Here is a 17616-nt window from a genome sequence, read left to right as displayed (position 1 = left end):
ACCTTAGAATGGGGAAAGTCTTTCTAAGCATAACTCAAATTCTATAAGCTATAAAAAATTATAGATTTGACTATTAAAAAAATGCATGTCAGTGAACAAAAGCAAAAATCCACCAAACAAAAACAAAAGAAAAAAACCCCAAAAAAACCAACATTAACAGTGAAAAATTTTTGCAACTTGTAACAGACAAACGGCTAGTCTTTTAATATTTAAACAGCTTCTGAAGTCAGAAAGTAAAAGTTCATCCATCCAATAGGCAAATGGGAAAAGAATAAGGATAGTTCATAGAAAAGGATATACAAATCACTCTTAAGTTCTGTGAAAGATGCTAAACCTCATTCATAATAAAAATAACACCCAATTGAAACTTCACTGAGATGTTCTTCACTTAACAGATTGGCAAAAATGCAGGTGCTAATATACTCTCTTGGTAAGGCATGGGAAAATAGGTACTGTCCTACTTGGCTGATGGGAGAATGGATTGGTACAATCCCTGTGGAGGGCAGTTTGACCCTATTTCAGATGCCTTTAGGCCAGAGGTTTCTCTTCTGGGAATTCGTCATACTTGTATACATGTAAAATGACATATGCACACAAATTTTCAATTGTAGCATTGTTATAGCTAAATATTGGAAACGACTTAAGTGTCTGTTGATAGAGTTTACGGTAGGTTATATCCATGCAATGGCAATACTAGATAGCTATACAAAGAATGATAACATACTTTATGTACTGAAATGGAAAGAGCTCCAAGATGTGTCTTTAAGTGAAAAGACAAGGTGTAGACAGCAGGTATAATATGCTACACTCTGTGTCAAAAAAGGTGGTGAAAAGGCACATATATTTATATTTGCTTGCATATGCATAAAGAAACTCTAGAAGGGTACACATGAAACTTTCAATAGTGCATTCTTGCGGTCATGGGGAGGGTGAAAACTAGGTAGTTGGGTTATAGGAATGGGATTGGTTTTTTCACTGAGTAACTTTTTATATTTTTTGATTTTTGAGTTATGTGAGTATTTTGCTTATTCAAACAATGAAAACAAGAATAATTGAATTAGTTTGACCATTAGCAAAAATGCCAGGTAGATAAACACAGATGCTTCTTTCTTTTTGTCTTTCTTTTTTTTACTCTTTGTATTTTCTTAAGGCAGGAAGTGGCATAATACTGAGAAAAATAATGAGAAATAAGCAAAAATTCAAACAGTTCATAAACATGGGCTAATTACCCAAGGGTTTGTCCAGACTAAATACGCAAAAACTTGAGATTTGCTGAATTACAGATTCATATCCCTAGAGAACAGATAAATTGAGTTTGTGTTGGGAGATGAAAGATAAGGGATATCAACATGAATTATTTATCAGGTGTAAGTGCCCGTTGCTATTAAGTATGCCGTTACTCCTCTGGGGTCTGTGGAATAGAATGTTTCATTTTCCAGAATATAAATTAGATGACACTTGCATTTCCATTTTATGTATGATTTGTGATAAAACCTCTCTCTTTGCCAAAGGAGACTTTTCCTTTGATGAATATATGATAGACATTTGAATTTAAATATGGAAGTTACATTTGCTCCTTTTAAAAACATGGTTAAAAAAAATTCAAATTGTATGAAAGAGCGTACAATGGGAGATGAGTGTCCTTCCCACAGATCTCTAGGCCCTTCTTTATAGAGTTTCTTAAATGGAAATTAAATAGTTGAACCCTCTTTCCAACTTACTTTTCTATTTAAAACTCCTTAGAGGTCATCTAGTAATATCCAAATTTCCTAGGGTGCAATATTTATGAAACTTTAGGATCTGAGCCTTTTACCTCAATCGAAATATTTGGGGTTCTTCCTAGATAGATATCTTGTTGATTTCTCACTTAATTTTATTTTGGTCAGAGAACACTTTGTATGATTACAGTCTTCTTAAATTTATTGAGACTTGTTTTATGACCAACATATACTCGTAGTCTAACTTGGTGAATATTCCACGTGTATTTGAAAAGAATTTGTAATTTGCCATTGTTGAGTGTAGCGTTTTGTAAATGTAAATTAGGGCAATTTGGCTGGTAGTGTTATTAAAATCTTCTATATTCTTACTGGTTTTTTAAAATACTGAGCGATGAGTGTTAAAATCTTCAACTTAGATTTTGGATTTGTCTTCCTATCCCTGTACTTTTTGACAAGTTTTCCTTCATGTATCTGGAGGCTCCATTACGAAGTTAAGGAGTAAACTTGTACTTTGCCTGGGATTTAGAGGGGGTAGCAAAGACAAAGGCCTTTATGTTGGGAAAAACAGCAAGAAGGGTACCCTGGAAGTGTGGGAGAAGTGGGATGGAAAGGCAGTGAGTGGTCGTGTATGTGGGGGGCAGATCATGGAGGGCCTTGGAGGGGAACCGTAGGGACTTTGGGTTTTAGTCTAAGTTTGGTGGAACTCATTGGAACATTTTGATCACAGGAGTGACATCTTAATTATGTTTAATAGGTTCAATCTAGATGCTGTGTAGAGAGTAGGATGTATAGGGAACAGGAGTAGAATCAGAGAGACCAGTTATGAAGCTGTTGAAGTAATCCAGGCCAGAGACGTTGGCTGCTTAAACTAGGATGGTAGCCGGGGAAAAGGTAAGTGTTTAGATTTGGGTCATTTGAAGTTAGAATCAAGAACCAAGCGAACCTGCTGAGGAATCTGTGTAGGGTAGAGAAAAAGAAAGGGGTTGGAAATTATTCCCATAGTTTTGGTTTGAGCAACAAGGTGAATGCTAGTACCATTTACTAAAATGCGAGACATGGACAGAAGGAGCAAGTTGAAACAGGATATACGTCACTGCCCTTATGTTATACGCGTATATGAGGAAACTGAGGAGAATTTTATTAACTTTGGAATAGAATCCTGGTTGCCTCATTGCTAGCCTCAGATTTCTTTTAAATAAGTGTCTCATGTTTTAAAAATTAACTTGCATGATGATAACTCATGTTCATTTTAAAATTCTTTCAAGGAGCCTGAGCAAGGATGTTTTAAGAGTCTTTGAGATTTTATGTATTTTCTGGGATGGTTATGGTTAAAGAGCCTAGCACCTTGCAGATATTGAGTAATTGTTCGTTAGAGTAAACTGAAAGACAATTCAATCTCATCTTCAACCTTGACATTATCATAAGGGCAAGTATCTGTCTTGTATTTAAGATAAATTGTATGAATCAAAAATTGCGTCTGTCTTTCAGAAAGTAGTTAAGGTTAAGACTAACAATGATAAGATCTTGGTTTGGACTCTAGATCTGCCACTTACTGTTTATGTAACTTTTAGCGAACCATTTTACTGTTCTCAGCCTTAGTTTACCTATCTGTGAAATGGGAATAATACTTACTCATCTCACATAATTATGGTGAGGATGAACCAAGATCATGTATGTTTAACAGTGCTAGCACAAAATGGCACATAAAAAATGCAATAAAAATTTACAGAGCCTGAATCTCAATAAAGCCACCATGAGATGTTCACAAAGTTGAGAGAAAACTGTAGTAAAGAAAGTTTGTGGGAAAATTCTGTACTTAAATACATGGTACTTTTTCCGCCCAACATTATTATGTATACTAACATACATGTTACAAAGAATATATTACTGAGGATAAATGTTTGTGTTTACAGGTATTGGTTTGCCTTGAAAAAGGGTTATCAGGTGGCTTTCAAATACAGCAGCAAGACTGATAACTTCCTGGGAGAACAAATTGATCCACGTAAAGAAGTTATAGATAGAGTGACTGATTTGAGCATGCTCCGACTACTTGAGACCTACCTGGAAGGCTGCCCACAGCTGGTTCTTCAGCTCTATATCTCTCTGGAACATGAACAAGCAAGTATCATTCAATGTAAGTCTTTCTTAATCCCCTGTGTTAGATGGGTGCCAGAGACATCTTGTGTCAATTACATAAGTCTTTGGCAGGTTTTAGAATTTTTCAAAAATTGTTTTTGTTTTCAGAATTATTTATTTTTTTGAAAAGAAGTGTATGGTTTCAATATTAAAAAATATATAAAGATGTATTGTCTCCCTCCCCCTTCTTCCCATTTCTTCCTTCGTCTACCCAGAAAGAAAACTATTGTCCGTTTTTTGATGATTCTTTCAGAAAAAAAATTTAAAAGCCTATATTCATACTCATTCTCTCTCTTTCACTGTCTCTTTCTCTCTGTCTCTTTCTCTCTCTCTCTCTCTCTCTCTTTCACACACACAGAAATAGTAACATAAAATAAAAACTGTCTATTTTTTGTACTTAACAGTATATCTTGGAGATCTGTCCATATCAGTACAGAAAGAGCTCCCTTATTCATTTTTCTTATCTGCATAGTATTACAAATTATGGTTGTACCTTGATTGATTTAACAAGCCCCTGTTTATGTTAATTGAGATTGTTTCTAATATTTTACTATTGAAAAAATGCTGCAATGAATAATTTTTTACATGTATCATTTTGCATGTTGTGAGGTTTATCCATAGAGTACATGTCCAGAATTGGAATCATTAGGTGAAAGTGCAAATGCTACAAAACTAATGAAACTTTTTCAAGTTGGCCAATATGTTGCTCTATTATAGCATATTTTCTCATTAGGGTAAAATATTCTATTTTAAAGGACAGTTTGATATTACCATTAAAAAATTTAATTTGAGATATTAAAAAAATTATTTATTTGCTAAATAATAGTCCCAGTTTTCATTGATGACTAAGGTTCATACAGACTTGGATTCATCTCAGGGGAGCAGATGAATCTTTCCTGGAGTTCCCCCATCTGCTTGACTTACCTGTGGGATCAGTTCATTCCCTCAAAAAGTCTTTCTGTTCCCATTTCCCATAAACCTCCAGATTGTAGCCCCTTCTGATATTTTTACCTTTACCTTGGTTGTTAGTAAGACACTGAAATGAACCTACTGTGTATGAGACCTCTTTTTCCTTATGATGCAAAGAATTTGTGGGTTGGGAGTTATTAAACATTCCGTATCATAGAGCACTGAAACTACGAGTTCAACATTTAGAGTTTACAGCCTGCATTATGGTAGATCTGCTTATGATTCCAAATAGTACATAGCATTCAAATCAGCAACGGGATGTGGTGAGTTACATTCATGTTATGGTTTTACCTTCATTCTTTAGTTTCTCCTTGAAGTAAGAAGTGGAGGTGTTAAAAATAGCAACACATGAGAAATAATCTGATCGTCTAACAATAGAAGGATTGGTAAACAAGTTATTGGAGACATTAGTATAAAATGTTATGTAGCCACTAGAAATAGTGTTTAAAGATAATTTTAATGACACAGGAAAGTAATTCTAAAATAAAATTTAGGCAAAAAGCAGTTTATAAAATTTTCTGTCAGCATACTTTTAAGGATTCAAAGAAATTACTATATAGAAAAATGTCTGGAAGAAAATATGCAAAAATGTTAACTGGCTGTTTATGGGTAGTGGGATTATGACATTTCATTTTCTTTATACTTTTCTGAATTTCCAAATTTTCTACAGTAACCATTTATTGTTTTGACAATCGGGAAGAATACCTCAAAATGTTAAAAAAAAAATCAGGTTTACATGTAGAAGTACTTTAGAAGACTGAATATATTTCTTTAATCTTTGCTCCTTCTTGAAATCACACTAATAAGGAGAGTAAAGGAGTAAAAATAATATAAATCCACAAAGACAAAGAGAATGCAGAGTAGAATAGCAGATTAGAAATATCAACAAATATTTAGAAGATGGAAAGCAGATGGAAAACTTAGGTTATTTAAATCTACTCTATCTCTGAAAGTCTAAATTATTTGAATCATCCCTCCCTCTGAAAGTATCTACAACTATTGGATAAATATTTTCAAAAGCCTTCATAAAAGCATAAAACAATCTGATACAACAGGCCAAACTATGCTGGAAAGTAGGAACACAGCAGGGTTAAGTAAGACTCTGAAAACATTTATACTCTGAGGGTTTTTACCGAACCTTATAAACAGCAGATTCAGTTCTGATGGTTTCCCAGGGTGTGCAGGACGGAAGATAAAACTCAGGGTCCTCACGAGGGAGGGATGTCTGGCAGAAAATTCTAACCCATAAAGCTGGTACTTCCAAAGGCGCCTTCCTCAGTGTAAAAGTGGTTACCTGCCTCACTCTTCACTTCCGAATGACTGCAGGGGATATTGCCTTGCTGCGGAGGAGGGCAGGGAAAAACGTCACTGAGAAGTGGTAACAATAGGATTTGCAACCAAAATTCACATCTTTGGCTAGTCCAGAAAACAAAACGAAACAAAACAGAAAATCCAAAAAAACAAACCAATAGGAGCCAAGCTGTGAATATGTTATAGTTTAAAGTGGTTCCAGACTGATAGTGCCTCTAAGGGGTCTGGCAGAAGCAAGGATAAATTCTCCCTGGAGGAATGGACCTGACCTGTTCTTAGACCTTAAGTAATGTTCACAAATAGTTTTCCAAGGAAAATGAACGGTGTACAGTAATTTATAGCACCAAAAAGAGATAAGGCATCATGAGTAAGAATCAGCAGAAATAGGAGGGAAAAAAACTCAGTAAGATTTTAGATGCTGAAAATTACCCGATGCAAAGTATAAAACATGCATCCTATTGTGTTAAAAGAAGTAAATGATGAACTTGAAAACATGGAATAGGAAAACTATAAAAAATGAGCTGCATATTTGAAAAAGAAACAAGTAAAATTTATGAGACTGAAAATGTTTAAGAATTAAATGAAAAACTCACACCATATTAGACACAACTGTATAGACACTTAGTGAGTTTATGCGAGGTTAGAAGAAATTATCCAGATTATAGTTTACTGAGGAAAAAAGATGGAAAATATGAAAGATATTAAGACATGGAAGATGGAATGAGAAAGTCTAATATACATCTGAGCAGAGTCCCCAAAGGAGAGGAGAGAAAGAATGGAGCAGGAGCCATATTTTAAAAGTTAAAGGCTGAAAAAATTTCAGAACGGATGAGTCACCTACACAAGCAACTAAGTAGAATGAAATCTATACCACAAGCATATCACTACTAAAGGAAGTTCCAAAGAAGGTACTTCAGACAGAACAGAAGTGTTCTGAGATGCAAGAAGGGATAAAGAGCAAAGAAAGCAGTATATATGTGGGTAAATCTAAATGAAAATGGATGGTATAAAACAAAAATAATACGATGTGGTTAAAAAAAGAATGAACGTACAAGACAGCAATAGCATGGAAGTCAGGTGAAAGATAAATGCAACATTTTCATGTGTTGCATTCCTTGTACATTATAGTTCAGGAGAAAGGTAAAGCAAGGTGGATCTGGGTTTTTTGAGGTAGAAAACGAAAACATTTACAGAGACCCTATTTAAAAAAAGAATGTGATTTAAGAAAAGAAAATTAGATATTGCGTTAGTCTGCTTGAGCTGCCATAACAGAATACCATGGACTGGGCAGCTTAACCAACAGATATGTATTTTCTTATAGTTCTGGAAACTGGCAGTCTAAGATCGGGGTGCCAGCAGGGTTGGTTTCTGGTGAGGACTCTCTCTTTGGGGTGCAGACAGTCACCTTCTTGCTGTGTCTTCACATGGTCTTCCTTTGTTTATGGAGAGAGAGAGAGAGAGAGAGAGAGATCGCTGGTGTCTCTTTCTCTTCTTATAAGGGCAATGTTCCTGTCATATTCTGACTCCACTCTTATGACCTCACTTAACCTTAATTACCTTCTAAAGGCCCTATCTGAAAATACAGTCACATTGCAGGGTTAGGGCTTCAACATCTCAATTTTGTAGGAACACAATTCAGTTCATAAAAGGTATGACAGTAAACATTTAAAAAAAATAAGAAATTACAGCAAATTACAGATATAAAAAAGCTGACAAATTTCACAAATTTCACAAGAGGAAGAAAATTAATATATTTATATTATTTTAATGCTCTTTTCTCTAAATCTTTTGGCTGCATACTTTCCCCCCTCCTTCGGCTCTGCCCCCCCTCCAGTTCAAACCATTGTTTCTTAGTCTAGTTGTGTAGGACACAGCTCCCCGGCCCAGGCTGGTATTACGTCAGCCTTGGGCTCCCTCTGGCTGAGGCAGTCGGTTGCTGGTCATCGGTCATCGGTGGGCCACTCACAGCAGCTCACAGCAGCTCATGGCAGCTCATGGTAGCCCACGGCAGCACACAGCAGCCCACGCAGACCTCTGGCTGCTCACGGCAGCCCAGCTCCAGGGAGAGCCTTTGTTCACAGTTTTAGCTGTAGAGGGTGCAGCTCACTGGCCCATGTGGAAATCGAACCGGCGACCTTGGCATTAGGAGCACGGAGCTTCAACCACCTGAGCCACCGGGCCAGCCTGGCTGCATACTTTCTGATTGGCTTTTGATTTGGTAATGATTTTACAATTTCCATAGACAAAAGAGAATAATTTAATCTTTTTTTTCTAGCATACTTGATTGAAAATTGTTTGTTATTTTGAATTTAGAAAAATTTCTTTCAGCTTCACAAATTATTGATATCACATACATTTTTTAAGATTGTTGTTAAATTTGGGAAAAACTACCGATTTCTTTAATGATGTGCTATCAGATCAGAGTATTTTAAGATCTTTTTGTTTTGAGAAGTAACTAATTTTAAATCCTGTTTGAATTGACAACATTAATTTATTGTTGATGTCTCATTAGTGAATACTGGGCATTTGTGTTTTCTTCACTGGTGTCAGTAATGTCAGATCAGAAAGAAATGCATAAGAATCAATACAGATGTGATTGGGGAAGGTCATTTCAGACAGAGCATTGCGTGAGCAAAGGCATGGTTTGGCAAAGACAAGGAATTCCGTTTGGCTAGAGTGTAATGTAGAGCTTAGGGGAACAAAATGATCAGAAAAAGTATGTTGGAAGCTAGTAGGTAAGTGGGAAATGGAAAATAGTGTCAAACTAATAATAGTGTCAACTGGGTGAGGATAGACCATCATATCTTAAAGTTAAGGAATCAAAGGCCTGTTGATGGCGATAAACTGAAGTGTTAGGATCAGGCAAACTGCCTGAGAATCCTGGCTCTGTCGCTTACTAATCTTAATTATTCAAACAAATCTTGTGTAATCATATCCCTCTAAACATAAACTAAGTGTATTCTCAACTCTGTTTGGCCTTATCCCCCCAATGACCCCAACCACGTTGACATACCACGGGAAAACGTGAGAGAGGAATAGGAGAGGCAGCGGAGTTGAATCAACTGCAATTAAAATGTCTTATTTCCCCAAATTTTATAAACTATACATGACAAAGTGAGCACATTGCCAGGGCTTGACCAGGTTTTAGAGGACCTGGGCAAACGTGGGTCCCTGAAATTTAAGCTTCATTACCTTCATGATGAATGCACCTCTGAGGTAACAATATTGATTAACTTTAAACTTTGATAGGTTTAATACGCATGTTTTGCTTTCTAGAGAAACCACCAAAGAATAAAAACAGCATACCACTGAAGGATGTCAGCTCTTAGATCGAAAGGGTAAATAAAAATGGCCCATACCAAACTCATACTTACAGCATTTCAGAAAATCAAAGGTAAAGAGAAACGTCTAGAAGATTTGAGAGAAAAAAAGATCACTTAAGGACAGAGAAACCGAACGTTATTGAAATTCTTGACATAACGCATGAAATTTAGAACTAAATAGAGCAGTGACTTCAAAGATTCAATGGGAAATATTTTTTAACTTTGAATTCTATTTCTAGCAAAACTTTGTATTAAATCTGAGGGTAGAATAAACACGTTTTGTGATATACGTGGTCTCAAAAAAAATTAGCTTAGGTGCAACTTTTCTCAGGAATGTCTAGAAAATGCTTGATCAAAACATGAGAATAAAGCAAGGAAGAAATATGAGAACAGGAGAGAGGAAGTCAGTAGAGAAGGGAGGTAAAGGGAAGTTCTGAGAAGACAGGAAGCCAACCTGAGAACAGCTGCCTTAGAGCAGCAGGGTCATATTCTTAAAAACAAAACAAAAAACTAATTGATTATCTATCTATCTATATCTATATGTATAATCTACATAGATGGAGTTTCATTAATTAATTTGAAGAATTTGCTAAGAAATAGTGAGAGGGTCATGAAAAACTAAGCAAGTAAGGAAACAATGAGAAGTTTTAAAAGAAAGGAAATATAATCAGAGTGTAATACTTGACTGAGCAGTAAGAAATTGCTGTGCTTAGATAGTTATAAGGTAAATGCTGAATATTGATTTTACCAAAATTGTGATCTTACTCTTTTGGGCCAATGGAGGGAGAGGAAAAATGGGAGGAGGGTATGTATATATGTGTATGTGCTAAATTTTCCTCTTTCCAAATAGGAAATCAATAAGCAGTGTGTATAGCAGATAACTGGTTTCCCCGAAAATAAGACCTAGCTGGACCATCAGCTCTAATGCGTCTTTTGGAGCAAAAATTAATATAAGACCCAGTCTTATTTTACTAAAATATAAGACTGGGTCTTATATGATATGATATGATATATAATATATAATACCGGGTCTTACATTAATTTTTGCTCCAAAAGACACATGAGAGCTGATGGTCCGGCTAGGTCTTATTTTTGGGGAAACAGGGTAAATTAAGAAGTAGCACAATATGTGTTTTATTTTGAAATATGGCAATAAATGTCAGGGGAAAAGCTAGAAGAGCTGATAGTGATTTCTTCTGGGGGTTGTGATTGGAGGTGGGGGTAGAACAAGGTACTTCTGTTTTTCTTACAGGTTCTGTAGCACTTACTGATTTTTAAAAACTAGGTGTATCTACTAGTTTGGTAGGGGTAAAAACCAATTATAAACAAAAGACATCACAGTTTAGGGGAAAATGATGTTTTAATTTAAATATTTTTGAATTCAAGAAGAAAGAAAAGAAGTCCAACTAATTGTATGGTCCAGGGAGGCATAAACTCAAAGCAGGGGAGCGGAAAAAGGCATTTACAATCCTCAGAATCCTCTTCAATAGATAAATCTATCTTAAGTCTGCCCTTCTATCATAATATAATATAAAGACCTCCAATGAGGCTCAGTGGGAATTGATTCTGGTCTAAATGATCTCTTTTTAATTCTCTAATATCTTTGCTTTCAGTTTTATAAAAGTCCCAGTTTGACAGTAGAGCTAATGACATGCCTTTCCAAAATAGTAATGAATTTACTGTTCTGTTATTTTTTTGGGGGGGTGGGGTGGGGAATGGGGTAAAGATGTCAAACCTATAGAAATTTGCAAGTTTTAGAACTTATTTGTCCATTTGAGTCATCATCTTAAAGATATGGGAAGTTGAACTTGTTGATACTCATGTTAAATTTTCTGTTTAACCAACCTTCTTTCCTTCCCTCTCTGCCTTTTTCCTTTTTACCTCCTCTCTCATGATGCTGTCTCTTAGTGATTAGGTATATGTCCAAGGTCAAAACCAAAAAGGCTGGAATAGTTAGGACTATAACTGTAGTGTCTTAGAGAACTTCCAGAGTATGTAGTTTTCACTATACCAGTAGCTCAGTATAATTTTTCCAACTAATTCAGAATCTTGTAAAGCAGTCTAATGTAGTGGTAGTACATTAACTTTGGAATCAGGCACATTTGGGCTCAAATCTGAACTCTCTGCAACTTCCTACCTGTGTGACTTGGGTCAAGTAATATATGTTCTCCAAGCATCAATTCCCTCACACGTAATATGGGAATGTTAACATCTATCTCAAAAGATTAGATGAAGTGAGTTTATAAAGTGCCAACTTGTGTTTGTGGGTATGTTTATATACAGATAAAGCATGGATGGTATATAGCAAATCAATTTTGCTATTGTTATTCCTATAACAATATACCTTTAAAAATTTTTTTTTGTTTTATAGATGCAGCCATCGGGATCTCTTGCTGTGCTATTTCTTGGGCGACTCTTGATTATCAAGTATCTTTAAGAAAATCCTTGCCTGATAAAAATGTCTTTAATGGACTCTGTCCCAAATTCATATATCTCTTTTACAAGTTGTTCACATTATTATCTTGGATGCTGAGTGTTGTACTTCTTTTATTTTTAAATGTTAAGATAGCTTTATTTCTGTTGTTATTTCTTTGGTTTTTAGGTATACTGTGGGCATTTAAAAAGCAAACTCAATTTTGTGCTTCCATAAGTATGGAATTCTTGTACAGGGTTGTTGTTGGGTTCATTCTTATCTTTACATTTTTTAATATTAAGGGACAGAATACCAAATGTCCAATGTCTTGTTATTATACCGTAAGGGTATTGGCCACGTCGGGGATATTGGCTGTGTTCTGGGTTTGCCCACTTTCTGTTTTTAATTTGGACTATTTTCTACCTATCAGTATTACTGTAGCTCTTACTCTTCTCCTTGGAATAATTTTCCTTATTGTTTATTATGGGACTTTGCACCCAAACCGAAGTAAAGAAACAAAACCTGATGAAATTGATGGAAAACCAGTGCAGATCGATTGTAGAATGAAGTATTTCATAATGGAATAAGCTATTCATTTATGAGACGTGTTTTCTTATTTTTTGTTTCATTGGTTAGTAAAGGAAATGTGTGCATATTTGTGTGTGTTATTTTTTATTTGTGCCTTATTTAATTAGAGATCAGTTCTGGTACATTATGCATGTGATATATAAAATAAATAATAAATATACAAAATAATATTTTTATTATTTATATTATTTTCTCATTTGGTTTTGAAGATCTTGGGTACTTAGATATATTTGCCTGTTGTCTGTCTGGTGGAGTTGCCATTTTGAGCCTGAATTGGAAGAAATGGTCTGGTTCCCATAATTAGAAGAGCGGAATTGAGCTTCCCTCCAACTTTCCCCTCATTTTTCCTGGACTGAAGCTGTGATTCACCTGTTGTAGAGAACTGCAAAGGGAAGAAAAGAGCAGAATACTCATTCTTTCCTGTATTTTCTTTTTTTTGTATTTAAGCCATTGTTTCTCAGTTTAGTTGTAGGGCGCGGGCACAGCTTCCTGGCCAATGCTGGTATTATGAGCTCCCCCCGGCTGAGGCAGTTGGCTGCACACAGCAGCTCACAGCAGCACACAGCAGCCCATGGCAGCCCACACCAAGCTCCGGCTATTTACAGCAGCCCAGCTCCAGGAGAGCCGTTGTTCACAGTCTTAGCTGTAGAGGGCGCAGCTCACTGGCCCATGTGGGAATTGAACCCAGGGCCTATGGCATTAGGAGCACGGCGCTCCAACCACCTGAGCCACCGGGCTGCCCTTCTTGTGTCTTCTTGATTCAGTCCATATAGTTTGAGTTGGGGACAGACTGAATTACAGGAAAGGGAGAGGAGGAAAATAAAACATAAATTTACCATTTTAGCCATTTTTCAGTGTACAGTTCAGTAGTGTTAACTATATTCATCTAGTTTGGCATCTCTAAAACTTTTTCATCTTCCAAAACTGAGACTCTGTTCCCATTGAACCACAGCTTCCCACTTCCCTGTCATTCTAGCCCCTGGCAATCACAATTCTACTTTTTCTATAAATTTGACTATGTGAGATACCACATATCAATGGACTCATATAGCATTTGTTGTTTTTGTGACTGGCTTATTTCACTTATCATAATGTCCTCAAGGTTCATCTAGGTTAGTAGCATGTGACAGGATTTCCTTTTTTAAGGCTGCATAATATTCCATTGTATTTATGTGCCACATTTGCTCTATTTATCCATCGTTGGTTGCTTCCATCTCTTGGCTATTGTGAATAATGTTATAATGAACATGGGAAGTAACAATTTATGCAATGGAAAAAATGATTAGAGAACGATATACATCTACTACAGAGCTTAAATATTAAATGCCCCACACAAACCTCGACCGAATAGTCATTCTATTCAACAAACCTCTTCCCGTTGATTTTATAGCCAAGAAACTAATGATAGGTTCCATTCAGGTGTTTTGGCAAGTTAACAAGCTCTTAAAATGAATGTTTAATGAATTTATTCATTTTATCCTAGTATTTTCTATATCACTGTCATGGATGTATAGTACTTCTAAATCTTCCCAATTAATTGTAAGCTTTTTACTAGATTATACTGCACATATCAAGGGCCTTTCGAAATTTAGAAAAAGTATGGGAATACTTATGGGCAATACTTTGATAAAATAACACTTGTATACACTCTACCAGTCAGGGTTCTCCAGAGAAACCGAACCAGTATATAGATGTGTAAAAGACAACATTTATTATAGGAATTGGCTCACGTGGTTAACGAGGCCGAAAAGTCCCATGATCTACTGGGACTTTAGCTGGAGAAGCATGACAACCCACGGTGTAATTCAGTCCAAGTCTGAAGGCCTGGGAATTGTGAAACTAATGACGTGTGTGCTGATCTGAGTCTGAAAGCCTGAGAACCAGGAGCGCCAATGTCTGGGGGCAGAAGATGAATGTCTCAGCTCAAGCAGAGAGAGCAATTTTGCACTTTGTCTGCTTTTTTGTTCTTCTTTAGGCCCTCTACAGATTGGCTGACACCACTCACACTGGGGGGTAGAGGAGGGGCATTTGCTTTCCTCAGTTCATCAGTTCAAATGCTGATCTCCTGGAGAAGAAACACTCTCACAGACACACACAGAAATAATGTTTTACCTGCGATCTGGGCATCCCTTAGTGCAGTCAAGTTGACATATGAAATTAATCCTCACATGCACCTATGTACTTTCATATCTACTTGAAATATGAATAGAATGCTTTCCTCAAGACTAGTGGTTCTCAAACGTTAGTGTGCATCCGAATTATCTGGAAGGTCTGTTAGATTTCTGGGCACCATCCAATGCGTCTTTCCAGTAGATCTTAGCGGGGGCCTGACATTTGTATGTTGCTGATGCTGCTTATCTGCCCACCCTGCTCGGAGAACCACTGCACGCTTGAAGGCTAATGCCACTGTTAATAACTAGTTTCAAAATAGCCACTAGAGGGCGATGGAACCACAGACAAATTGCATGTGCTGCTAATAGGTTCCCTGGTTTATGCGATCAACTACAATATTGCTACAAGCCACGAGAATACCGAAGTCAAACATTAATTTCCTGTACAATTATCTTGAGGCTCATTCTCAGTTGTAACGTTAATCAGAGCTTGTCCTTACGATTGTGGGGGTCAGAGATGTATAATGCAACTCTAACTCTGGCCAATGCCCATTTCATGATCACAATCGAAGCTTGGATTTTTCTAAGTGGGCACTTGCACCTTGTGGGGACAGAGCCAGGAGAGCAGTTTCCAGGCTGTCAGCCTCACGTGGAAAGGTGCTCGCTCGGGTAGTAGACAACCACCAACTGTGAGTAGTTGGCCATCAGCTGTAACCAGTTAGCCATTAGCCACTAATACAACTGCCGTGGCTACGCTGGGGGGTGGGTTGGTTGGCAAAGAAGCGGATGGCGATTGCGAATCGTGTGGCTCCTGCTTCCTGTGTCTCCGACCCAGCTGCCATCGAGAATATAGTGAGTGGTATGAAACCCCTCTCTATGGCTCCGTTGGTGTTCCTTTTTGGCCTCACCATATCCTGCGCCAAGAGTGGGGGGTGGGACCAGAGTCCCTGCAGGACACACCTATATTTAGTAGTCTTTGGGGTTAACATGAACCATTTGTAGTTTCCCAAAGAGACTACATTTTGAGAATAGGTTCAGTTTGTTATGGAAAAAATTCTACATTTACGTGGTATTTATTGCTTTGAGACGTGCACCTTTTATTTTGGAAAGTGAGGCTTAAGCACTTTCAAACCATATTAAACAGTATATATCAAACCTCAATTCACAGAATATGAAGACCCGCAGAGTGTAGGGAATTGGTAATTCCTTTCTCTTAGATATATATAACTTTGATGGGAGAAAGGACTAGAGAAAAATCAAAACATGCCTTTCCCGCTGCTGTTAATTGCTCTTTACAAATTTCCTTCTGATAGCTGGTAGATAGATGTGGACACCTTTATGAATAGCCTTGTTCTTGGCTTGAACCAGCCATTGCTTTATATTTCATTGTATTGTAGAAATTTTGATTTGAAAGCCTAAAGGCCTGCGTTCGATTCCTTGCCTTAACATTATTACCTGGACATCCTTCATGAGTCATTTAATCTCTCTAAATCTCAGTTTCTGCATATGTAGAGTGAGAATTACGTAACAACAACAACTATCTCCCTGGGCTGTTGTGAAAAATCCGTAAGATAGTAAATGTGATAGTGTTTTATAGATTGTAACTATCCCTGAAATTTTCTATTTTTCTATTGTTTCATCAGTATGCAGCATATTTTGAACTTGGTTTTGATGTCATGTTTTTGTAAAATTGCTTCCATATGTATAAAATAGCAATACTCACATGAAAAAATTTGGAGTTATATGGCAAAGAAGTTTAATCCTTTTCTGTATAACATCTTAGTTTTTCATCAGAATCTTGTGTGGTATGTATTGTTCCTGACAGGAAAAAATATAATCCACAGAGACTGCTGAATACAACTAGTTAGTAATGAGATCAGAATTAAGGCCTAAATTGCAAATAATTTTCTGGCCTTGGGAAGCATGCATGAATATGTGTGTGTGTATTTGTGCATGCACTTCTATGAATGTTAGGATTTCATTAAATATTTGTTGGTTAAATATTTCTCTTATTTTTTTCTGGACCATAGAACCCCATATTTATAGTTATTTTAAGAGTAAACAACGGTTTTCCTTATAGTTTTTGTTTGGTGTCTAATAGTATGTCTTGCTAACTAGATTATAAGCTTACATAGATCAGAGATTGTATTTTTGTGTTCCTCAAAGAAACATTGCATAGAGTTTCCAGAGGTTTCCAATAGCTGCAGAGTACTGTTGCTTTTTCTGAACCCCTGGAAAGTGAATCGAGTATATTTTATTCCGTAAAGCACTAGGAAAATCATCTGATTCCTCTTTCGGGCAATGAATCCGTCAGTGTGTACTTTTGAGGGCTGTCTCTGTGTTTCAGCCCTGCTAAGATAAGGCTTAGTTGCTTAATTGATTGATCACCGCGGCAGAGAGTGATTTTTGTTTTTCCTGGAGATCTATGGATGAAAGTGCTTTTTTAAAAATTGTGGTTATAACTTTTTTGCACTCTCCAAGGATATGAAGATTATCGTGATAGTCTATTTTTTTAAAAACAGATTTATTGAGATATAATTTACATAGAACTCCCCTATTTAAACTGTACAAATTAATGTTTTTTAGTGTATTCACAGACATGTTCAACCATGACTACGGTTAATTTTAGAACATTTTAATCACCTCAGAAAGAAATTCTGTATCTTTATCTATCACTCCTATGATGGTTAATTTGTGTCTCAACTTGACTTGGCCACAGTAGCCAGGTATGTGGTCAAATATTATCTGGATGTTTCATGAAGGTGTTTTTGGATGAGATTAACTTTTAGAGAGGTGAACTTTGGGTAAAGCATTGTCTTCCATAACAAGGGTACCTCATCTAATCAATTAAAGGCCTAAATAGAACAAAAGACTGACCTCTCCCCTGCCAGAGGGTATTCTGGCTTTCAGACTGGAATTACATCATCTCATCCTCGGTCTCCAGACTGCCGGCCCACCCTGTAGATTTTAGACTTCACTAGCCTCCATAATTGTGTGAGTCAATTCCTTAAACTAAATCTCTTTCTATTTATATTCACATCTTATTG

At 36.6% G+C, this 17616-nt stretch overlaps 1 protein-coding gene across 2 annotated transcripts in view; it reads left to right on the top strand.

The window, feature by feature from the left end:
• Positions 1-12587, top strand: part of XKR9 (XK related 9) — a 31033-nt gene extending 18446 nt beyond the window's left edge. For both annotated transcript variants that reach the window (XM_033126467.1, XM_033126468.1), the window contains exons 4-5: positions 3632-3852; positions 11829-12587. In XM_033126467.1, the coding sequence (XP_032982358.1) occupies positions 3632-3852; positions 11829-12457 (850 nt within the window). In that variant the 3' untranslated portion in view covers positions 12458-12587. The remainder of the gene's footprint in view (positions 1-3631; positions 3853-11828) is intronic.
• The last annotated feature ends 5029 nt before the right edge of the window (positions 12588-17616 follow it).

The sequence above is a fragment of the Rhinolophus ferrumequinum genome, chromosome 14 (genome assembly GCF_004115265.2).
Source record: "Rhinolophus ferrumequinum isolate MPI-CBG mRhiFer1 chromosome 14, mRhiFer1_v1.p, whole genome shotgun sequence".
NCBI lineage: Eukaryota > Metazoa > Chordata > Mammalia > Chiroptera > Rhinolophidae > Rhinolophus > Rhinolophus ferrumequinum.
The sequence above is the reverse complement of the archived record's forward strand: the minus strand, read 5'-3'. Positions and strand labels throughout refer to the sequence as shown.